General features: G+C 51.6%; 2 protein-coding genes across 9 annotated transcripts in view; one reads left to right on the forward strand and one right to left on the reverse strand.

Annotated features, from left to right (window-relative positions):
- NDEL1 (nudE neurodevelopment protein 1 like 1) overlaps positions 1 to 12,194 on the forward strand; it is a 29,467-nt gene extending 17,273 nt beyond the window's left edge. For 2 of the 7 annotated variants that reach the window (XR_012589982.1, XR_012589983.1), the window contains exons 8-10: positions 2,026 to 2,177; positions 10,478 to 11,040; positions 12,090 to 12,194. Coding sequence is in view for 4 of the 7 variants with exons in the window: in XM_074608180.1 (XP_074464281.1) it covers positions 2,026 to 2,177; positions 10,478 to 10,565 (240 nt within the window). In the remaining 3 variants the exon portion in view is untranslated. Of the gene's footprint in view, positions 1 to 2,025; positions 2,178 to 5,313; positions 5,349 to 10,477 lie in introns of all 7 variants that reach the window. The other 5 variants (XM_074608183.1, XM_074608184.1, XM_074608180.1 and 2 more) reach the window with 3 other exon arrangements.
- A 2,005-nt stretch (positions 12,195 to 14,199) lies between these two features.
- The window catches only part of MYH10 (myosin heavy chain 10), a 110,360-nt gene continuing 100,535 nt past the window's right edge, over positions 14,200 to 24,024 (reverse strand). For both annotated transcript variants that reach the window (XM_074608179.1, XM_074608178.1), the window contains 9 exons: positions 23,440 to 23,652; positions 21,967 to 22,128; positions 20,375 to 20,503; positions 19,036 to 19,124; positions 18,663 to 18,786; positions 18,347 to 18,555; positions 17,362 to 17,470; positions 16,838 to 17,010; positions 14,200 to 15,942 (listed from right to left, as the gene is read on the reverse strand). In XM_074608179.1, the coding sequence (XP_074464280.1) occupies positions 15,798 to 15,942; positions 16,838 to 17,010; positions 17,362 to 17,470; positions 18,347 to 18,555; positions 18,663 to 18,786; positions 19,036 to 19,124; positions 20,375 to 20,503; positions 21,967 to 22,128; positions 23,440 to 23,652 (1,353 nt within the window). In that variant the 3' untranslated portion in view covers positions 14,200 to 15,797. The remainder of the gene's footprint in view (positions 15,943 to 16,837; positions 17,011 to 17,361; positions 17,471 to 18,346; positions 18,556 to 18,662; positions 18,787 to 19,035; positions 19,125 to 20,374; positions 20,504 to 21,966; positions 22,129 to 23,439; positions 23,653 to 24,024) is intronic.

The following is a 24,024-nucleotide window of genomic DNA, read 5'->3' on the forward strand; positions in this document are numbered from 1 at the left end:
TGTTCTTACTTCAGATGGAGCCTGTGGCTTCCTCTCTAATGAGAGCAAGATGCAGAACTGGACCTCAGACGCTGGGCGCCTGCTCTGCAGTTACTGTATGTCATGGGAGAGGAGCCGAGATGACGCTGCCAGTGTCTCCTCTCGTGCCTGGGGAGATTTGCAACAGGTGCTGAAAAAGGGGGTGAAAAAAAAAATTATAATCTAGAAACCTTTGAGCAGAAAGTGAGAAAATAAATCAGGAGAAAGCCAAATGTTCCCATCTGTAGTTATCGATGGGGAAGTGAAATGCGTGAGTCTTTAAAGGGATTACCACTATAAGCAGGGAAGAAGTGGTTTACACATCTGTTACAGGGTTGTTGGGGCTGCCAGGCTTTCCAGCTGAACGAAGACAAGACTTTTCAGTTATGAGAAGCTTGTTGACGTGCCTCAGTGGTTAGTGTGTTGAATGGAAGCATGGATAGCCTCGGTGTCTAGCCTCCGGTGCTGGCTTTCCTTGGTCTCTTGTGGTTAACACTGAGAATGGCAATAGCTGCAGTAGACACAGTTGTTCTAGCAAAGTTTGAAATTAAAAATTACCTCGTTGGTCGCATTTGGAGCCAGTGAGCTCGTAGTTGGTTTGAAAGGGCAGCAGGATGACTCGGGGTTATGGAGTGACATGTTTAAAATGGGATCATTGTGAGTAAGAGTCTGCAGGGGATTTAGGGAGCTTAATCACAATCCTGTGTGATTACTCTGCAAGGACAGGAAATGCCAAATAAGCATGCTTCTTTCCCAGCCTGCTCTTAGGCACACGCTCTGCCACTGGTACAAAATTCCAGCTCATGCATTTGTTTAGTAACAATTATAGGATGTTCAGGATTTCTTTTGGGTTTGGCTACTCGTAGGATGCCTTAGACTCCTGCAAGAAGTTTTCCCTCCGCTTTCTTGCTTGCGGCTGAGACAGGGAGTCACTTGGCAAGGATCACACAGGCTGTTTCCAGCTTATAGGTGCTTTGAGAGCAAGAGGTAGGTGTTTATCTATATCTGCCTCTATAGTCACTTGGTAAGCTTACGTGGATTTCTAGAAGACTGTCTAGTGTTCACTTACTTGCGCTAGCCTTATTAATGGAATATTTTTCTATGTGGAACAGGACAGAACCCCGTGTTTGGGGAGATGAGTTTTTGACTCCAGTGCATGCATTCACGAGTGTGTGCACGCCCCCATGCAGGGGGTGGATGCAACAGATAGTTGCAAGGACTTTCTGCTAGACCAGATGGATATTCAAGTTAAGCCTCAGATTGTGGCCGACAGCAGAAAGGGCAGGTGATGTTCTGAAGGGAAGGAGAGAATCGGGATTTTGGTCTCTCTCCTGCCAGGAGTCGGTGGATGAGGCAGAGGCAGTCACCTTGTATAGGGGTAAAAGATCTCACCGGTAGAGACCATGGAGATGGGCTTAGCTGCTGCTTTTGATTCCTCCTCCTGATGCTGTGGCTGTAGCACCTCTTGTTCTGAAGCATATCAGTGGGGCTTAAGAAACTGGCTTTGTTTTGCAGGCCAAGATTAAGAAAGAAATGGTAGAAGGTATTGTCCTGGGGAAGAAAATCAACTTTTCAAATATACAGCCCCTCCCAAAACTTGAGGATTCTGCTTTAGGCTCTGTTTTAGTCTTCTGATTAGCTTATGCCAGCCTTACTGCAGCTGCTGAAGCAAGAAGTTTTGGTAACTTCTGCTAGGCGTTGGCTTCCTTATTTTAGGAAATTAATTGAGAGTTGATACACTCTAAAATCTGAGCCCTAATGGAACTGAGTCATGCCTGGCAGTCTGCATCAGCATCTCGTTGTGTGGGTTTCCTCTGTGGTTGGGTGACAGAGAAAATGGACAGCTTTGTTCCCATTTAGTTCAGATTTTTGCCAAAGGTGATTAACTGGAGTCATGATGATCATGATCGTGTGGTCGTGACAAAGCCTGAACTTGAGCATGCTTTCTCTTAATGGTATTACTTTTTTGACCCTTTTCTTTTTTTTTTTTCTTCCCCCCTTTCACAGGCCTTAGAATCCAAATTAGCTGCTTGCAGAAATTTTGCAAAGGACCAGGCATCACGGAAATCCTACATTTCAGGGAATGTTAACAGTGGCATAATGAACAGCAATGGCACAAAATACCCTCATCCGGCGCATACTTCTTTCTTTGACAAAGGGTAAGTAAGGATATATTTTTGCCCTAAAGGGGAGTGTGTTTCAGGATGCTGCTTGGAGCAGAAGTTTTTCTTGGCTTGTCTTTACCCCACCGCAGCTTTCATCCTACAGGACAAATAATTTGTGGAGCCAGAGTCTCAAGGGGATGGGGAAGGTGACAGTGCTGATTTCTGTAAAGCAAAGAGAAAAGAGCGTGGTTGTCCCTTAGCTGGTAGGATGTCAGCGCCTGTTCTGTCTCTCTGCTGCCTAATCTCTTGGCGGCTGCATCTCGGGTAATACAAAAACCCAGTCAGCAAACCCGCTGGCGGAGTGAACGTGCCCTTTTGAAGGGATCTCAAGTAAGTAGTGATGGAGTTGCCATAGCTACTGGTGCACTCGTGCGTGGGGAAGTACATTAACCGCAAATCTGGAGATTCCCTTGGTGAGAACAGCTGAGTGCAGGCAGCAAATGCACACTTGGAGGCTGGTGCCCTGTTTGCTCTACTTCCCCCTCTATTAGGGGAAAATAAAATACCATTAATGGCGTAATTCTGGTTGATTGAGGGGGGCAGCTGCCTCCATGCTGGCTGTGCTGTGCGTCAGCCCTGAAGCCAGAAACTGCTTTCACAGGAAAAACTACCCCATGTGTTTCCTGTGACTTGCCCGTGGTCAGAGCTTCCTCTCGGATACTGGGAAGTGGTTCAGCAGGAGGATTTTCCCCACAGTCCCTCGAAGCGCAGGGCCCCGTGGTTGTACGAGCAGCCCTGAGGAACAGGGCCAAAAGCACAGCGCTCCTCCAGTGTTAGCACAGTGGTACTGCGAGCTGTGCTTGGTGTCGCTGGGCAAAACACCCTCCATGCTCCCCGCACGGTGGTGATCTTCCATGCTAAACCTCAAGCCAGTGCAATTTAATGCTAATATTCAGCACATCCTCAGTACAGAATTTATTTTAGAGAGTTAAACGAGCTGTTACCAACCTAAAGAGCACCATATAGAGTGCAGACAAGCTGAGCTTCCTACAGTCATCCTCGTTTGAGCTGAATCGTGTTGCTGCGTGGGTAGCAGGGCAAGTTGCATCTTAGAAAACGGCACTCAGGGTTTCTAGAGCTGCTCTTGTTTACTGCTTTTGGAAAGGAAGAGTTGGGAGACTTAACGAAGTCAGTGTCAGGTTGCCTGTATACTGCAAGGCTAAGTGGGGTCTGTGCATCACGGCAGAGTGCTCCCGCTTGCAGTGCGCAGGCTGTGTTTCGGGTGCAAGCTGTCAGGGTAGTTGCTAGGGAGAGATTAGAGCTGATCTTAGGAGGCAGCATGGCTATATTGAGTTGTGGTGTGACGAGTAAGCTGATTGCTCTGTGGGGTGGGGGTCACTTTTAATTATCCAGCTTGTCATCACACTTGTTATCTCTGCTGGCTGCCTGGAGTTAGGAGCAGGTTGGAGCTGAAAAAGGCTCAGAAACCCAGCCTCCTGAAAGATAACTTCTCCAGCAGACTTGGAGGTTATAAGTGGGCTAGAAAAGGGGGTGGAAATGACTGATGTGCTTATCCGCAAGTTATTAGAGATCCTTGCATGGCCCTGCTGTCCTGTGCCTCTCCTCTGCACCCCCAAATGCTGCTCACCTCTCCTGCTCTGCCTTTGCTGCCCCTGTCGAGGTCTGCGCACGCTGGGGGTGATTGCAGTGTCTCTGCTGTGTGCACGTCTCCACGGCTGCTGTGTAAAACCTCTATAATTTTGTCTGCAGATGTAAGCTAAACCAAGCTGTTGCCTAAATGAGGTGAGCCCCGTCGTGCTCGCACGCTGCAGCAGCCCCCGAGCTCCCAGCCATGCTGAGGCATGCCCTTCCTTCTCCCCTCTCCTCCTCCTCCTCTCTCTCCAGCCCCTGTACTCTCCTCCCGGCTCCCAATTGTTGTTGGAGCCTGAAACAGCCACATGTGATGGTTGATCCAATCCACTCTGCAGCCACTGCCTAAAGAACAGCTCGGTTGTTGGGTGGATTGGGGATTGTTGTGGATTTGGACGGAGGTAACTCAGCCACGTCATTACAGTTCCACTTACTTTCCTTCCTCTGCCATTTTGTTGATTAAAATGTTTGACGAGTCTCCGTCTCCCATCAAACACCCGCTCCTTGCAGAGGGGAGCTGAGCTGGCAGCTGAAGACAGCGATAGGCAGGAGCTGGCACGGGGGAGCATCGCTTTAGGGGAAGCCTGGAGGACAGCTGGGCTTGCACCAAAGCTTTGCTGGAGGATTGGAAGAGTCAGGATTTACCTACTTTTTTTTTTTATTTATTTTTTAAAGCTCAACAAAATCTGCTGTAAGATTAGCTTCCTGCAGACTTGTTCTTTCAGGAACATGCTGTTTCTGTCCAGATGCCAGGTCTCGGTAGAACAGCACCTGAGGATGTTCTCGGATGGATACTCATCTCTTGCTGTTGTAAATGTTCTTAATTGGTTATTAACTTCGATCCACTTGGGGGAACAAAATGGCTCTGACCTTGATGGACTCCGCAGAGGCCTGGCATTGGAATAGCAGAGCTGAGACAGCATTTAAGCCAGCACTGGGTGTTTGTTCCTTGGGGCGTTAACTCCTTGTTCACTGCTCCCCTTCCTACACTGTTGAATGTCAAAGTCCTTGCAGTTGATGTCTATTCCTAGGGTGTTTTTGTGAATCTGTTGGGCTTTATTTTAATAAAACCAGCTAAAGTTCGAATGTGAGAAGTGCCTCTGGTTGCACGCTTCTAGCAGTCCCGTCAAGCATGTAGGTATATTTACACAGTGGACACCGTTATCCACAGCCCTGATCGTAACGCCTCCGACTGTGAAATCAGGGTCTTCTTTCCATTGCCCTAGTCCACCTTATAAAAAAGTTTCCCTGGAAAAGAGGGAACTGTAGGTAACTCAGATGCAGGTGAGTAATCCCATGTCCTGTAATGTGCTTTGCAATGCTCTAGGCTTCTATCTGGGTCATGCGCTTGCAGCAGCGGAGCGTGGTGGGAGTGCTGGTTGTCGCTGAAATAGGACCCCTCACCTGCCCGTGCCGAGCAGAGTCTCGTTATACAGAGGTCTGGTGAGGTCTAGTTTCACACCTTTGCTCTGCCCCATTTCTTGCATCCAGGGTTATGTCTGTGTTGTGTGCATAACCTGTTTCAATTTTTCTCCACTAGGCGTGAAAAGGTCATATTCCCCACCTTGGTCATGGGTAAATGAATTCATTTGCAATGATAAGCTGCATGCGTTTTTAACTGGGTGCTTGGAGGGAGGTGCAGAGTTGATGGTTGTGCTAACTGCATGAGGTAGTTCTCTTAGCGTTACAAACTAATAGTCCATGATCAAAGCCTGAGGCTATCATCTCTCTCTTTCTCCTTACTTTAGATAAACTTCTCTGGTGCTGTGACCTGTCGCAACTATAAGAGTGCTGCTTGCTTTCTTGATCTAACTAATATTTCTTCAAATACATGCATGTTTCTGATTTAATTGGCCACATCAGAGATAAGGGATGAAGTATCGCAGCTGTTAATTCAGTTAATTTTGAAAGGTAGTGTTCGGTCATGTTTTTCCTTCAACCTCTTTTGGCTATCTGCTTGCCGGTGCTCGGTTGCTCTGGTTCTGGCTAATGGGAAAGCAAACAAAGGCACGGATGTGCTGAGAGCCGGCCAGGGTTACAGAGCAGGGGGAGAGGCCAGCGTGGTCTGAAGCACATGGCTGGAGGCAGCGGTGCTCCTGCTCGGTGTCACCATCCCTGCCTGGCACGGCCGTGCCAGCTGGAAGCACCCGTGGTGGCACGGTCACCCCAGCAAGGCTGCGCAGGTACCGGGGCCGCGGGCTCTGCAGGAGGGGATCCTGCGGCACAGGGGCTCCGTGCAGGTAACAGCCAGCAGGCGCCGGGGGTCGGACTCATCTCCTTTATCCACCTCTCGAGGGAGCGGGGAGGGCTCCCCATGCTGTCGAACAGTGCAGGTCCCCACCAGCCTAATCTGCCACAGCCTTGTCCCCGTTCTGCTCCTTACATCTCCGTGCTGGGTGTTCCTCTGCCGTCTTGTGCCGTTACTGCTGCTTGTGTAAGTGAGTGGTGTGTTTCAAAGCACCGACCTGCCTGGAAACTCACTTTTGCTCTTGTTTCCTTGCGGGGGCTTTGACCACATCCCCAGGCTGGGCTGCTCAGCTACAGAAGAATCTTCTCCTGAGACTTTGTTGGGTACTTAAAAGTTGAGAGAGTCTTGGAGATAAGGTGCTAAGTATAAAATACAGCTTGAAATAAAGATTAAGGAGTAGAAAAAAAAATAAAAATCTATCTTTAGCAATGACAGGGCAGAGAGAGCAGTTGGAAACGGGCATGAAATCCACGCCGCTGCAGGAACAGGCAGGCAGAAACATCCATCAGAAACCGCTGCAGGGGATGTTTCCAGCAGGAACTGGTGCTTTTTGGCTCCCTTTGAAGCACCGGAGCCCAATTTCTCAGGAAGCCCAAAGCAAGGGCACAGCGCAGGCTCTGCAGAGGACATCGGGTCTGAGGGACGGGGAAACCAGGCAGAAGCAGGAGGCAAGTGAGCTGGCTGGGATTAATTACTGCGGGCAGGTTTCCGGGCCGTTGGGCAGTGTCAGCTCCGTGCAGCAGCCCCGCACGCGTGCCGGGCCTGGCCAGAGAGGCTGGAGGCTGGAGCAATGCGTGTGCTCCTCCCGGCGCTGTCTGAGACCTTGGGGACCGCGCACAAGGACTTCTCTTCCCAGCTTGCTCCTGGGAGGGCAGGCAGGAGTCATCCAGCGCATTTTGTTTGCTATTTTTTACAGTTGCTCTGTTTAATGTAATTTATTTTCCTTTCACTTTGTTTCTAACTGCAGTGATGCTGATTTCTTTCCCTTTTTTTTGTGCATTTTCATGTTACTAACAGAAATCCACAGCTGGGTAAGACGTCAGTAAGCTCAGCCATAACGCCAGCTTTCAGTATCCCCCCCAGTTGCTGCTACTATTTGAAGCCTTTTCCTGTGCCCCGCTTCATGAAGCAGCTTTCCGCAAATCAAAACCGCTGCTTTATCTCTCTGTTTCTGCAGCGAGGGCGGGTTTGGGCCGGCAGGATGCAAAGAACAATGCAGGTAACTGACTCCAGGAGCTGATCCTGGGAGAAGCTGCCACAAAGAAGCGCTCTGCGCTGCCTTCCTGCTCTCTTTTTTTTTTTTTTTCTTTAATTAGCAAACAATGGGGAAACCTCAAAAGGCTTCTAAATGGGGTTTCTGTCTTTTCCATCTTCAGCAGAAAGCCTGCTCGTGTCTCCCCTGTGCACTGTGGTGCTGAGCGCTCCCCGTCTTGTGCTGGTTGACACATGTAACCCTTAGCACTTGGGGCGCTCATCCTCTTGCTGCCCCAGCTCTGCGGGGGGGCTTTGTCTCCCTTCTTGCCTTGGGCGCGTTGCTGGGCCATTTGCAACACTGGTGATTTCGGCAGAGGCCTGCCATGTCCGTGTGGCATCGGTGCTGAGCGCCTCGTTGCTGCCTGGCTGCTGGACTTGTTTCGTGTTCCTCTGGGAGGTGGAAGAGGGCACCTGGGCTGCTAAAGGTGCCTCTGAGCAGGAGCTGAGGAGGGCTAGACATGGCGTTGCTTCATTTAAAAGAAAAAACTACCTGCAGAGGCAGGTCTGTTGAATGGTGACGGCTGCAGGGAGGCGTTCTCCCCACAGGCAGAACTTGGGTGCTGGAAACCCAGTTTGGGAGCAGTTGGTGCCACAGAAATTGCAATATTTGAGAAGTTTCTGCTGCTTGATTTGGCCTGTCCCTGGTGTAGCGCCATGTGCTAAGACCACGCGTTGGGTTTTGATTCAAATACGTCACGTCAGGCAGGCAGAGAGGCGGCGGCGAGGAGGCGCCTGGTGGCGGGGAAGGCAGCTGGCATGGTGCGGCGGGGAGGGATGCGCCAAAGCTTGAGCTGCGGGGGAGCGCTGGGCTGCGAGCACAGGCTGCGCGGGGAGCGATGGCACCTGCTACGGGCTTGAAAGGGCTCAGTTGTCCTCCCCAGCCTGCCCATCCTGCTGTGCTGTGCCGGGGGCAGCACGGCCGGGAGGTCCCGGGGCAGACCGGTGCTCGTTCAGCCGAGCTGCGGACCCGGCCAGCGCGTCCAGGGCGCTGGTGTTGGCTGGGCCACGTCCTGCGTGCAGCAGGGACCAAGTGCCGTCCCGCGGTGTCCATCACAAAGAGCCGCTCTGAATTTAGTGCAGGAAACGTGACAAATCCATAGAGCTGGGCTTTAACGTGACTCATCAAACACGAGCGCTTCCAGGCTGCTGACGCTGAATTTCTCTAACCTTTTCAAAAGGGAGCAAACTACCACATTTTAATCCTGTTTTGGTCTGCTTGATTGTTTGTTTTTTCCCCTGTCCTACTTGGCAGAGGTGTTTTGTAGCTGATAACTAATTTGCAGAGTCATGTCGGGATCAGGTTGGCTTCATGCCCCTTCATCCAAATGCCAAGAGCGAAATACATCTGCCCCTAAGCCTCTTCCAGCAGCTTTTTATTACCTGCAGCCAGGGAGGCACACTCGAATGGGAGCTGAAGTTTCCAGCTTAACGGGAAGGAGGTGGGAAAGGTGGTTTCTCCCTGCTTTGACCCGGGCTGTGCTAGTGAGGGTGTTGAACAGAGGGAAAGGAAGCAGCCGGCTCCGTACGGCAGTGAGCCGTGTTACCATGGGAATCTGTCCTTGCTAGCAAGTGTTGAGAATTTATCTCTTCATCTGCTCTCCTGGAGGATTTTGTAGCTGCCCAGTGCACCGGCAGCAGCCTTCGGGGTTCGCTGGCAGGGTTTTGCATCCCTGATGCAGGAGGTGCAAGGTCGCCAGTGAGCGTAAGCCGCACGGGAACGGCGTGCCACACGGGAGGGAGCGTGGGAACAGCCCTGCTCTGTCCTGGGGACGCTGCCGCGAGCCACCCGTGAGTGAGCTGCTGGCACGTTGGTCCCTTAGTCAGGGACACGCTCCCCTCTCTGAGCACTTGCACCAGCTGCAGCCTGGGACCCCAGAGCCACCAGCTCCCGGCTTGGCTTTTTCCACATCACCGGAGCCCTCACACTCCTTTTTCTCTTGCTTTTGCCGCCTGCAGCTCCCGGCTGTAAGGAGCAAAGGCTGTCTCCTGAAGTGTCCCTTCTCAGAAGCACAGCTGCGCCAGGAGAGATCCGAATGGCGTCTCCTGGGGTGCCGGTGGTTCGTGCAGAGCTGGTGAAGTGCTGCAGAGACACTTCTTGGGAGCAGGCAGACATGGAGGCGGGGACCTGCCCTGCCTTGCAGGGGCCTGGGTGGGGGGAGCGGGGTGTCTCCCCCACCTTCACTATTACAAAGCCGGCCATGAGGGCAGGGGGCTGGGGCTGGGACAGCAGCGGGGGTGGACATGCTGTCCTGATCCAGGGGTGTTGTCGTTTCTGGCTGTCGAGGCTGTGGTGATGGTGATCAGCAGATGGCGAGCCTGGGCAGACGCTGTGTGTTGAGCCTAATTACAGAAGATCTGTCAAAGCCATAGAGTAGAGATGGAAAAGCTGTCAGACCCACGCGCTCCTCTCCCAGCCCACCAGGAAGCCACGTTCTCCACGCCTTCACCCCTCCCAGCAGCCTTGGGAAGAGGGGAACCCATGGATCCTGGGGGTGCGGAGGCACACAGACCCCCCGCCGCATCCCAGCCGGGGATAGCGTAGCACCGAGCAGCTCTGCTGGTGCTTTAACGTGTGCCTGCCCGCTCTCGCGGAGCCCGTGCACCACGGCTCTGGGTGTGTCCGTCCCCATTATTGGGCAGAGCGTGCGTAGAGCCAGCCGTGAAGGACCTGAGGATGCAGGCAAAGTCGTCCCTGGCCCTACTGCAGACCCCTGGGTGATGGTGCTGCAGCACTGCCTGCACGGCGCCGGGGGCTGCGCGCTGCTCGCAGGCGTCTGCAAAGGGCCGCGCCGGGTGAACAGGCAGCGAGTGAGAGGGAAGGGGAGCTGACGGTGGCGACCAAGCCTGGGCCACTGCTGTGCCTTGGTGCCTTCAGCTGCACGGACCCCATTGTGTAGCCTCCGTGGGCTCAGGGTCTGCGCAGGAGCCCTTTGTCCTCCCAGGCTGGTCACCTCGGCCAGCACGTGCCTGCTCTGGGCAAGGCGTTGAGCACCCACTTGTGCCTGGCCCCAGCTCAGGGTGAGCACCGATCCTCACAGCTGGAGGTGGTCATATGTTGGCCCTGCTCGAGCAGCCACTGTACTGCAGCGAGGAGGCAGGAGAGGGCCCTGGTCTATCTTCCAGCTGCTGGTGGTGGGGAGAGGTGAGCGGTGCCATCTCCTGGGGATGCTCGTCGCTTAATGGCCTGTCTCTTGTTTTTCAGGGCGGTAAACGGCTTTGATCAAGGTCCCCCCGGCCTGGGAGCTTCTCGACCATCCTCAGCGCCTGGCATGCTCCCCCTGAGCATATGATCCTGCGGGAGGTCGTGTTCGGACTTGCGGATGCTTTTCTCAGCCCACCAAGAGAAGAACTTCTCCCAATTCCTCCCCCTTCCCACCCCGCTGGAACACGACCCGCACTGTGCTGCCCGAGGAGACCCTGTGCTCACGGCCCTTCATGTCATGTTAATACAGCTTATTTTCTCCTCTTGCTGTAGTGAACGTTCTCTGACTTGGCCCCACGCCCTGTGCCGCACGGGCTGACACACGCAGTGCTCTGTTTCAGGGGATGCAGGAGTCTTGCTCACCAAACCTTGGCCAGGCGGTCCTCGGCCCCTTGCTTTATCTCTAACTTAGGTTTGGCATGACACAAACGTTGGCTGCTCCTCTTTTCCCTGCCTGCTCCAGCATCCTGCTCCTCCCAGTAAGGCTCTGACCTCTTGAGCAGGCCCCTGGGGGAGGCTGCGCGATGGCACTTTGGACATTTGCGCCTGGGACTTGGGTCCAGGTAAGTGACTCAGTTACCGCAGCTTAAATTACTGCCAGGCAGATGCGCGGCTGTCGCTGCTGGCGTGTGTCGGCCTCCTGCCTTGTGGTGGAAGTGGGCTGGGGAGGATGAGCGTGTCCCCCAGCCCTGTACGGCCCCAGCTCCAGCTGGCAGAGGTGGCCGTGCACATCGGTGCCCGGCTCCTGGGGGGCCGGGGCCCAGCAGGGACAGGGAGGGAGGGAGCTGCTGGCTGGCAGCGCGCTGGAGGCGACCGTCGCCCGTCAGTTGCAATATCAGATGCCTTAGTGTGAGCTGGCAGGGCTGAAGCGTTCTCCCTCCGTGCTCCTGCCCCCTCGCAGCTGCAGGGCAGTGACACAGGGAGCTGCCGTAGGGTGCTCCCGCCGGCCCCGGGCCTGGGGCACAGCTCAGGCCAACGCCACCCGCCCTTCATCAGGCAAACTTCCACCCACCTCCACAACAGGGACTCGGCAGAAGCATTAGGAAGCCACTAATCCAACTGTCCGCGCTGCCCGTGAAACCCCCTCCCAGGACCCTGTAACCATCACAACCACGTTCCCATCTGTGTAACGTATGACTGGATTTTACGTCACCTACGGGCTTCTGTGACAGTTTTGGGCGACTGTGTACCTTGTGGGTCTTTCAAGCAACGTATTTGTGCGATTTCTCTGTCTTATGTGCCTCAGAGTCGGTGGATTTTAAAATGAACCAGCAACCCCAGCTGGGGTTTGATCTGTGGGTTTAGAAATCTTCGTTCCCGGTCAGGTCCATCACCTTCAGTTGGCTCCGCAGCTCCCAGTTGGTTTATTTACAAGCGCTGAGAAAAACCATTGGCCCCAGCAGCAGGGAGGTGGGAAGTCTCCCCCCACCCCCCGGGCTGTTAGGGTTTCTGTGGTCCTCCTTTCCTGTGCATCCTCTGCTGCATTTGACTGTTTACATTTGTTTTATTGTACATAGGTTTGTAAACATAATATCTTTGCCTAAGGTCTTTGTACATAACTTGGGCTTTGTAGCTTTATTTATTCAAAAATCTATATGGCATGTTTCAATAGGACAGTGGACCGTACCACCCTGGTGACACAGATCATGATGTGGGTCATAAACAACAGAACCAACTGAGAGTAATCTTCCAAAAATAAAGTTCTTTTAATGTGGAATCAGTGGATTTTGCAGAAACGCTGGCGGTGGCTGTATTTTGTTCTGGGGTTGGCGATGCTGCTCTGTGCTCCCCTTCCCTTGGCCGGGTGCTTCACACTTCCCTTTGCTGCTGGAACCGGGGCTCAGCAAACACCGTTCCTCGCTGCAGCCTCTGCTCCTGGCACGGGAAGTCGTGGCGGCTTGGCTGAGCTCTGGGCCCCTCTGTACAGGAGGGACATTGAGGTGCTGGAGCGTGTCCAGAGGAGAGCGACCAGGCTGGGGAGGGGTCTGGAGACCAGGGCATCTGAGGAGAGGCTGAGGGAGCTGGGCATGTTTAGCTTGGAGAAGAGGAGGCTGAGGGGAGACCTCATTGCCCTCTACAACTCCCTGAAAGGAGGGTGGAGAGAGGGGGGTGTTGGCCTCTTCTCCCAGGGGAATAACAACAGGAGCAGAGGAAATGGGCTGAAGCTGCGGCAGGGGAGGTTTAGGTTAGATATCAGGAAGAATGACTTTACTGACAGAGTGGTCAGGCCCTGGAGCAGCCTGCCCAGGGAGGGGGTTGAGTCACCATCCCTAGAGGTGTTTAAGAAACGTCTAGATGTGGCACTTCAGGGCACGCTCTAGTGGCAGAGATTGTAGGGGGGTTGGTTGGACTCGATGATCTCAAAGGTCCTTTCCAACCATGAAGAGTCTGTGATTCTACTATTTTTGGGACGAGCCTGGGCCATTGTTCGCAGCATCCAGATCCATCCACCAGGGATTTTTGCCTCCTGGGAGGCGCTGAACGGTGTTTCCTCTGCAGAACCACGGGGCTGGGGCTGTTCCCCTTCCCGTGTCCCTGTGCGCTGATGGGGCTGCGGCAGCACCCTCGGCTGTGCCAGCACGGCTGCGCTTCGCCTGACACAAAGGTCGGTGCTGCCTCTCCCAGGCCGCTGGGCTCAGCTCCAGCCCAGGCGCTCCTGAGACTCCGCACTGGGGCAGCCGACCCTGTTCAGCACCCACAGCCACCCACGGGTGCTGCTGCTGACCCGGCCGGCCCCACCCCATGATGGATGGACACCTGGCAGCACACTCCCCCCAGCTCCTGTCCCAGGCAGGGGGAGAATCATGTTCCTCCTCTGGAACCAGCCCCCTCCTGGGGGTGCAGGGTCACCCTCAATCACAGCCAACCCCCCCCCCAGCTTAAAACTCCCCCGGTCAGAGTAAGCTGCTCTTGCACAGAGCCTGGGCCTTCTGCACGTTGCAGGAGCAGCAGGCCCAGGGGAAAAGGCGCCCAGGCCTGACCAGGGCTCCAGGAGCTGGGACCAGCCCATGTCCCCCGCAGCCCCTCGGCGCTGGGAGGCTTTCGGAGGCCAGGCCCAGCGGCTGGAATCATGGTAGCACTGTACCAGAGCAGCTCCCCCCTCTGGCTGGCAGAGCCTGGCCAGGAGCTGCCACCATTGTCTGCTACACTCCTTTCTCCTCATCCCATTTTTTAACCCCCATCATCTTCCTCACTCCTCTCCCCTCCCGAGTGGATCCGGGTGCACCCTGGTCCCTGCTTTCACAAACACCCACCTTTGCCCAACGGCGGAGCTGAGCAGGGATCAGCCCAGCCATCGGTGCCAGCAGCTGCCCCCCAGCCTCGGCCTTACCCAGAGCTCTCTACCTGCTGCCGGAGCTCTGCCCGAGCCGGCCGTCGGGAGCAGGTGCTGCACCCCGGGAAGCGGAAAGTTCCCTGCTCAGAGAAAAGACCAGGCCCCATTAAAGGCCGACGCGGGGCTGTGGCTGAAGGCGAGCTCAAGGTTTCAGACGTCCCTTTGTGCTCCAGCTCTGTGTTGCCATTAGAGTTCAAAGGCAAAGGCTCAGCCTTGACCAGGCCATTTATGTTCTAATTCAGGTCAAAATACAGGACAATAAACCCCCGAGCAAACAAAACAGTAAGAAGGGAAAAGGCAGCTTCCAGTCATATTCTCGTTTATTAAGGTCTATGCCAGCCTCAGGAGAAAGCTCTTCCTGTAAGTAAACAGAGCAGGCGGCTGCATCTATAATGAATAAATTTATTGTCTTACAAAAATCATTGTCTAGAAATATGGGTATACAAGAAAACAAGATATTTGCAGTCAGATGCCTGGTGGTCAACAGCCAGTTTGATTAAAAATATCCAAACACACACAACAAAACCTTTGCGACAGATGTTAAAGCTTTTAACCAAAAAAGGAAATCCATGGTTTCTGAGCATGTGGCAGAGGAAGTTTCCTAGTTAACACTGATTCATTGTCACTAATATCAATAATACCACTTGGACTAGAGAGGTACATGATATGAAGCACAGTCAAAATTAATACATTAAATCATTGTTATATAGGCAAATTATATATGTAACATTGTCTTAGTACTGTAGTGTCTAAGGCACTTTCTGTAATGTCAGTTTTTCAGCTATTTAAACAAAAAGAATGCTAACTACTCCCTGTAATACTGTTCAAAATAAAAAAAAAAAACAACAACAACAAAAAAAAAAAAGGATTCACATCCACTGGCATGTTAACTCGTAGGCAGGCAACACCCATCGCTGAACCCCTGCGACCGCGGGCTCCACGCGAGCCCCACGCTGCCCAGTACTGGCCCGGCTGCTGGCGGCCGGCGCGGCGGCTGCCCAGAACACCAGGCTGGCTGCTCAGCTGTCACGTAGCCTCCTCCCACGGGGCAGCCGCTCGGCTCCATGTCCTGAAGACTAACTCACTCAGCCATAAATTAATAAATTAATTTTGCCTGTGTCGTATGTTTATTTTTTCCACTGGTGTTCACATTATACTAGCCTTAATATATACACGGATCTGGTGGGCACGGTGAGAGCAGGTCTCTGCAAACGCAGAAGTACTGTACAGATGAGGAACGGTGACGCTAGAGTTCAGTTTGCCTGTACTGCAGGAACACTAACCGATGAAGCAGGTGCTGAGAACACTTCAAAAATGATATCGCAGGTTAAAAAAAAAAAAAATGGACACTACTCGGTCATCCCTACACTTCCCTCTAACGCTTCCCAAGGCCTTTTCACAGTTCACTCGCTGATTGTGTGCGGATCACAACAATTAGGAGGAAAGAAAGGTAAAAGAGGTGCAGTTTGGTCTTCAATGATCCAACAGACTCGCCACAGCCAAGGGCCGTCTGAGCACAGAAGAAATGGAAGGATGTCGCGGTACAACAAAGCATGCACAGTCATGACAATGGGCCTGTCCCAACCACCTACCCCCCCGGGAATGAAGTTTCTGTACTGATTAAAAAAAAAAAAAAAAACCAAACAAAACAAAACAAAAAAACCCCAACGGTTCATCCTTCACATGATGCTTTATAAAATGGCTTTACAATGAGTATCTGGAAAATAGATGCACTGAACAGAGACGATCCCATTTTGTTTACTATATATAAAAAAGCAGTTGTACCTATATCTGAAGCAGGGTACAGTATGGTGAGGCTGGAGAGCCTTAAGACATAGTTGACCTATGGTAAGTAACCTTGTAGCGTGCCGATGTCTCGTAAGGCAGGTTTAGGGCCACAAGGCAGTTGGGTGGTCAGGAAAAGTCCTCCTCCTTCTGCCGACTCTTGTGTAAAAGGTCTCTGCATGCAAACGGTGTGACGGGGCTCTACTCGGCAGGGGCCGGTTGCGCTTCGTTCACGTCGCTGCCTTTGCTCTCCGCGTCGTCGTCCGAGAGCTCCAGAGAGGCCCCTTCAATGTGCAGCTGGCGTCTCCCGGACCGGCTGGAGGAGAAGGTGATGGGGCCCCCCCTCCTGCCAACAACAAGCAGACAGTCATCGGTGACGGGTCCCGTCTCTCTGGCAGCCAGAGTCCCGGGGTGCTGGTGGCCGCCCCTGAAAGGTCTCCCTGCGGAACTGCGGGGGGACGCGGCAGCCCAGCTCCAGGGCACCCGCGGGGAAAATTTCATGGGTGGCTTTTTGAAACCCTCTCTCTGCCCGAGGGGTCAACGCGCTGGGTGCAAACCCCTTCCGGCACTCTGGCATTCCTGCTCAGTTTACACCATCACCTTCAGTTGGCTGGTCCCAAGTAACTAAAAATATTGTCTCCGTACAAGCACCAAGCGCAGAGCAAGCGCTGAACGGAGCGGTTTCTCTAAAAAAAAAACACATATCGACTGCTCGCTTGTGACGTGCTGCACCACATCCCTCCTGCTGGTCCTACGAGCCAGCCCGCCCCGCCACGCTGGACCTCTGGAGGTGGCTTCTGCTCGGCACCAGCCTCACCCCCACTGAGTCCCGTCTGTACTCACTACAGACCTTCATCTCAACGTCCTGCTCTCAAGGAAAGGGCTGAAACACTCCCGCTGTGGGGCGGGGGGACAGGAAAAAAGCACCAGCCACTGGAACAGCACGACTGAGCCGTCTCCTCTGTCATCTTTACTTACGGCTGGACTGAACTGGCAACCCCAGGGAACCTGCCAGCGTCAGCTCCCAAGAGTTCAGGCTCAAGAGGTGTCAGGAATATCCCTGCGGACTGGCAGCTTCCTTGTTATCATCAGCCGGCTGGGGCAGCAGTTCCCAGCAGGCTCCGGTTTGACCCGTCCCCTGACGTCGGCAGCTGTTCCGCAGTGCCACAGCTGGATGCTCCCCAGGGCGCAGCACACAAGGGCTTCGATAAACCCTGGCCCGCCGCTACGGCACCACTTACCTTAGCCTGTTTTTCAGGGTGCTGACCTCCCGGCTCAGGCCCTCGTTAGCCTCCGTGGCATCATCCAGCTCACGCTGAAGTTTACGTCGGGAAGCATTTGCACGTGTGGCTTCCTCTTCAGCCTCCTCCAGCTGGCGTTTGAGCTGCTTCATTCTGGCATTCGCCTTTTCCATCTAAAATACAAAACCAGGTCGTCAGGATGAAACTCGGCAGCTGCAGCCCCAGGATTTGGGAGGCGAGAGGTTCGCTAACACCCTGCCCTCCCTGGCCACGCGGCTGGAGATGAACCGCCAGCCCCTCTGCCCGCTCCACGGGGGACTCCGGGACACACTGATGAACCACCAACACCAGAGCTAACGCAGGGGGACACGGACTGCTGGGAGCTGCTCCAGTGGTTTACTAAGATGGAGGTTCCCTCAAACGTTTTCATTAAAATGCTTCTAAAAAAGCCCTTTTTGCTCAAAGTATAGTTTTATTTGCCTTTTTTGAGAAACGGGCCTCAAAAGCAAAGCCCTTCCACCTACCTGCTCCTTGTACTGGTCTGCGTGTCGACGCTCGTCTTCCACCTGCATGAAGACTTCTTTCAATTTCTTCTCTGTGCGACGCACCAATTTGTTAGCAGCTGCTCTTTCCCTAGAATAACCAAAAGCCATGATTTTTCCCAGTACCTGACGGCTAGGAACACCAGATCCGCCCTTTCCGAAAGGCTCTCGCCTCATTGTCTAACTGATACTTGAGTCCTCTTAACGTGTCTGCCGCCATCAACAGAACCGACATAGTTTTATTGTGCTGGTGGTTGGCCGGGAGGTAGCTCTGAAAGCGTAAAGCCTCAGCAGCGGAGCAATGCCAGGACAGTAACGCAGGCTGGAGCGAGGGATAAGAAGGTGCTTCTTCACAATGAGATTGAGGAGAGCAGCTTTAAAGTCATTGCTACCCAGGAGCACACTCCTCCCGCAGAGCCAAAAGCACAAAGAGAATGGAGATGGTGATGAGACAGCCCACCCGCAGCTTCGGGGAGGAACTAGCGAAAAAAAAAAAAGAACGAACAAAAATTGTGGAGGACCAAGATGGAAAGCACAGACAGGAAGAGCTGCAGAAAGAGTTCTGGCAGAGCACAGGATTCCCCTCGGCTCCCTAAAGCTGTCCCACCTCAGCTGTTCAGCTTGTTCCCTCTAACCAGAGAGCGGGTGTCTCAAGGGAACGTTTTATCTTGTCTCAAGAAACTTCCGCAGCAGCCTGTGGATCCTGGCGCCCCCAGCCACCATATTCCCCTGGTTAACTTCAAGAGTTCGTTCAGCCGTTACGGAGCAAGCAGATTCTGAAACTTTCAATCCCAGTTACTTTACAGCTGTCTTGTTAAAGCGGGTCCCCTAAACAGTAGGATTCTCGCTAATAAATCCCAACTCCCGTGCTGCAAGCTCACGTCTCAGCCCTACGTAAACTTAAGGCATGGTGGGCTCAGACATCGAGCTGACAGAGCAACCACAGGCAGACAGATTTGTTCCTTACTTGGCTTCCTGCTCGAGCTGTTCTTCCAGCTGCACAATCTTGGCTTCTAGAGTAGAAATTGTTGCCTTGAATTTAGACTTCACAGATCCCTCCAGTTCCTGCAGCTTGGCTTTCAGCTCTTTGTTCTGCCTTTCCAGCTGCTGCCGTGCATTCTCACTCTTCTGGGCAGCGCTCCGCTCCCCGGCTAGCTCAGAATTAAGAGTGTCAACCTGTCAGAGGAGAAGAATAGAAGGTCATTTGGTGCTATTCAGAGCCTCCACTTAACTGCTCACTGAAACACAGATTGCCCCAACAGCATGGCCAAGAACCGATTCACCTGCAGCGTGGTCTTTCGGAACCGCTCGTTGAGAAGCTCCATGTTGCTCTGCTCTTCCTCGAGCTCTTCCTCCAACTGTGCAATACGAGCTTCCAGCCGGCGCTTCTCATCCAGCAGCGCTGACCTAGAAAGGAAGTATTTGGGTCAAGATACGTTCAGGTCTGATGCAAAGCTACCAGCTAGTTTGTTTCTGCTACTCTAGGCATTGCAAATTATCACGAGAAGCTTCTCTGTAAGCAATTCTCTTCATGACACCACGGGATTTTTATCACGAAGACAAGTCAATAGAGAATTTGCAAGCGGACTGCCGAGAACTACAGCTGCTGGTGCCCGGAGTTCTTCAGATGCACCGTTAATACATTTGATGACTCACTTTCCTGAAGCGCTGTTTGCAATCTCGTCAGCCAGCTCGTCCCTCTCTTGCTCAGCGTGACGACGGGCTCTTTCAGACGCAGCAAACTCCTGCGAAGGTTTAGGAAAAGATTCATCACAGCATTAGGAATCGCAAAAACTCCGGCAAGCAATCGAGCCTTCTAATAACTTCTGGGAGATGCTGTGAAGTGCGGTATTCCCGAGGTCTTTGCAAGGACAAGCAGAAGCGACAGCTGTAGAAGCTAGCAGGACATCTTGGTATTTCCCCCCTTTCGCTGCCATACGCCTACGAGGGATTTACTTCTCCCTGGCCCTGAAGTTTTCCTTGCACAAAGTTAAGGAAAAATAAAACATCTGTGAAAATCAGTAACATTCACACCCTAAACAGCAGGAGAAAACCATTCTGTCGCACGGTCTCACAAACACACTCAGTGTAAAGTGGGCACTAAATTAAGTCCATTTTTTAGGTTCTTACAGAGTGCATAGCACGGATGCAAGCAAAACACAGACAGCAACGGCTTTAGCACAATAGTATAAACAGCGCTGAACCTTCTATTATAAAACTGCCTTAAACGGTGGAAACACCCAGGCATTTGCTACGAAGGACAATTAAATGCACCGCAAGTGCCAGACCAGCAAGTCTGAAGTCCGCAAAAGAACGACACGGAGCTGCCCTAAGTAAGCCGTAGGTGATCTGTAAAGGCTCCAACAGCGAGCACAGTGAAATCTGAACGATTGCTTCAAACTGTAGTCTGAAGCTAACGCGGGCCAAGAAAGAGGCAGTCTCTCACACGAGGCCATTCCGGTGGCGTTTGACCGTGTGACAGACCAGGGAGACAACGGGAGAGGAGCCGTACGCAGCAGGACTCGGAGCTCTTGCACGAATTGCCGACAACGAGGGAACACCGGCCCGAAAGAGAAAGGGATGAGGCCCTGAGACGGCAGAGTGAAAAACCTCCACAGACTTAAATGGCCCACTGAGGTACTGGGGAGCCTGTCAGCTTTTTATACAGTTCCAATGATCAATTTTAGTACGGACACCGCACTGCACCTTCCACACACTCTCGAGCCGCCTGGCAAATTTTAGTGAGCCCTCCAATCTGTTTAAGCAGTAGTAAAGCTCTCCTGCTTCCCAGGCAGAGAAACGCAAGTCCAGGCTCCTGGAATGACCCTACGAAGGGACAAGGAGCTCACCGATGACCTGGGGCAGGGGGGGAAGAGAAGCTCCTCCCGGCTCCCGTTTCTCTCTTCAACTCGCTAGATTGCTTTTTACTTTTTTTACTCTCCGATCTTCACTTTACCCTAGCAAGAAAAACAAATTTCTTGGATTTCAACCTCACCTCTTGGAGCTGGAGTATTTCCGCTTCGAGACCTTTGAGCTTCTTTTCGCTCTCTTTGGACTGGGCAAAGATCTCATCTCTGGATGCGCGGGCTTCTTCCAGCTCCCGCTGGTAGTCTTTCATTTGAGCCTGCAGTTGGGAAGCGGGGGAAAGAAAAAGCCATGCTGCGTTAGGACAACCACAAGATTTATTAGCGGCTCTGAAGCATTTTGGCCCTTAAAAGGTAAGGCCTTCCCTCCTAAGCGGCTTCATTCCCCATAAATGCATTTTCAGTTCTTATTTTCATAGGAAAACTTCAATTTTCTCGTCTTCCCATCACTGAATTCCTTGTCAGAAATATCCCATTATAAGACTTCACCTCATTTATCTGCTATATTTCTTGTAGGAAAAAACTCTAATATTAAAGAGCTGCTCAATTACATTTGTCATGAAATTTATGGGAGAGGTAAAGCTCTTGGAACGACTTGTAAAAAAAATTCACTTAAATGGACTAAAAAGCCCCAAACTTATTACAAATATGCAAAGGTCAGAAACTACTCTCAGTGCCGAAGTCACGCAACGCACCGGTTTGCATACCTGGAAGGACGTATTTACGCTTCCCTTAAGAAACACCGTTAACACAGACCGAAATCTTAATCTGCACAAGTTTGACTCGAGACGCTGAGAGAGCCAGATAAGAGTCGGAGAAACCGCATTTAGGTTGTACCCACAGCCGCAGAACACCCCCACCCACGAGAGCACTTACTTCAGGCGCTCGCGCGGGTGTCGGAGCTCAGGTGGGAGCTCCCCGGCTCCCTCTGCCCTTGGACCAGAGCAGCAGGGTACCGCTAGGGACTGGCTCCCTCTTCACCCAGGGCTCGCTTCCAGAACTGCCCTCCTTCTGTTGAAGTAGGATTTGAAGTGGGATGGCCAAGGAATAAAGCGGACAGGGCAGAAAGGCAGTTTTAATTTGCCGTATGCTTGCCACGGTCTCGCCACAGCCTCATACTCCTGCAGCTTCAGGCCATAGCACTGAAAAATCTTTGGCGAAACTGAACTGTACCAAATGTTGAATATTTTTTTGGGAATGGGAAATAAACCCTTGACACAAGGACTTTGTTTTTTCTTGCCAAACTAAAAAGAAATGGGCATCTTGGAGCTTTTTAAAAGCAACTAAGATTTACTCCTCCTTTTTCTCTGGAGTGTTTTTGGTTGAAAACACCTTAAAAAAAAGTTCAACGAGTTGAGGAAGCAGCAGTCAGCAAGAGCTGAGCTCAAATCAGTAAACTCAAAGAGACAAAGAACCATAAATTTTAAAAGCGCAGCCTAGAAAGCAATACTCAGTAAATCCTCACGCAAATTGTTGAAATGAGGACGAAGATGACTACTGAGTAGAAGTACATTGGGAACAATCTGAATTCCTTATAGATGAGAGGATGAGAGGAGTTTCGAGCAGGTGAGAAGTTCAGGCCAGACACTCTACGACACGTGGCAGCATAGCCGAGTCTGATACTCCTCTTGCCTTCAAGCTACAGAGGTATTTAATGACAAGCAACACCCTGGACAGACTGTCACCAGGAGAGACAGCAGCTCAGTTCGTTAGCTGGGCCCACCTGGAGCTTACGTAGCTGTTTGATTGCTTCATCTCGAGCCTTGTTTGCAGCTTCTATCTGACCTTCCAGGTCTTTGAGATCCATCTCCATTTTCTTCTTGGCCGCCACAGCAAGAGCCTTCTGTTTGCGCTCATCTTCCAATTCCGCCTCCAGCTCCCGCACCTGTGAAATCAAGGCGTTAACAGGCTCAGCTCCAGGAACGGAGCAAACACCAAGCCCTGGCAAAATGGTTTTGATGAAGCCGAAAGGGCTTTGCAGAGCAGAATGAACACTACTCGATTGGAAGAGGCTACAGAACGCAAGGTATGTGGGACGACACTGCAGACGGCAAAGCCAACTGCACACATTGGAAGCAGAGATCTCTGAACTGACGGAACAGGAAAACAAAGACAATTGCTCAGTGTCTGAAGCATTTCCATTTCATCTGTTCAGCTACTTAGTGATTAGCTCCTTGCCCAGCGCATCTATCCACATTTAGGTAGCACTCCGGGGCAGACGTCACTAATTCTGATTGAACCGCTAAGAGGAAAATAAGACGTAGAATCACCTCATTTTCTCAAGAAAAAGATGAATTAATTCTCTTTGAAACGGCTGGGCTACTAGCATTTACACACCAACATTATTTTTTTTTTCCCCAACACAAAACAGAAAAGCAAAGTAGGTAGCCAACACAAACTCATACAAACAATAAAACTGAGAAAGAAATACCACAGGTTACCAACATGGAAGAATATATTTCATTTTGAATCAAGCCTCCCTCCTCGTGCCAGGTCAAGAGCCCTTGCCCAGTGGAAGACAATAGCAATTTTGCACTGCGGTGAACTCCAAAAGCCTTCTAGGCCAACGCTTTTGTTTATTTCTAAGAGATCGCCACATCGGTGATTCTCGGTTATTTTAAGTTTTTGTTTTCTTCTAATAAATCTTGAAATATTAGGTGTTTTTTTTTCCTTAAAGCTTTAGAAATATTAATTTAGAACCATCTTCTCTTACAAACATGACATTTTAAAGGCATTTCTTGAGAATTCTAGTAACACAAAGCAGATCTGAAGAGACTCGAGTCTGGCAGATCTGGAATATTTTGCCACGATTTTCATTTAAGAAACTGTTCACCGAATTCCAGTCCCAGTCTGGGTCAGCATCCATGGATTTACTCCTGTACACCAAATAGGATGGGCCTGAAATACACCCAGGCAGCAACAGCCAAACCTACTTGTGTGTGGAGTGCTTTTGAGACAAAATACAGTTGAGTTGAAGGACCATCGGTGGGAGACTAACGTTAACGGTTGACCGCGGCTAGTCCTCAACACCACCTATTCTATTGTTTGTAAAGATCAGTGACTGGGATTTCTATAGGATGGGACGTTCAAGCAGAGTGTTTTATTTCTCTGGTAGCTACTTATCACCAAAGCCACAGAGATTTGGGAAAAGACCATCACACCCTTCCCACTATGAAGTACAGTAAAACAGACATACTTGTTTAACCAGCATCCTCTTTTTCTCTTCATTCTGTTCATCTCTGGCTTGCAGATCTCTCTCAAACTGGGCTTTCATAGCTTGCATGTTGACCTCCAAACGAAGCTTAGCATCTTCTGTGGCCTGCAATTCATCTTCCAGCTCCTCGAGCTGAGTCCTCATCTCTTCGACCTGTTGCTCTAAAGTTCTCTTTGACTTCTCCAGCTCGTGGACCTAAGCCACAAACATCAATCAGACCCTCTCCTTCAGGTATCTCAACATCAGCAGTTATTAACAGCAAAATAAGGCATTACGTGAACTCAGTACACTACATTTTGTGATGCTCTCAACTGGACAATGAATCAAAACAGGCAGAGCAGCATTTTTAAGTCTATATTAGAGAACCCAACAACCATCTAAGCAGATGATTGGGAGAGATGAGCTGTGCAACGTCACAGAGAAAACGTAGCAGTGGGACACGCTCTTTAAATCTAGCACCGGTGCTGTTACTCGTTTCCCAGCAACTTCTGCTCTCCATGTCTTCACATCTTTTTAGAAGGCCTGATGTTAATAAAGCCCACCCTCTTATTCTGAGCATTAATTCAT

The sequence above is a fragment of the Larus michahellis genome, chromosome 14 (assembly GCF_964199755.1).
Source record: "Larus michahellis chromosome 14, bLarMic1.1, whole genome shotgun sequence".
Taxonomy (NCBI): domain Eukaryota; kingdom Metazoa; phylum Chordata; class Aves; order Charadriiformes; family Laridae; genus Larus; species Larus michahellis.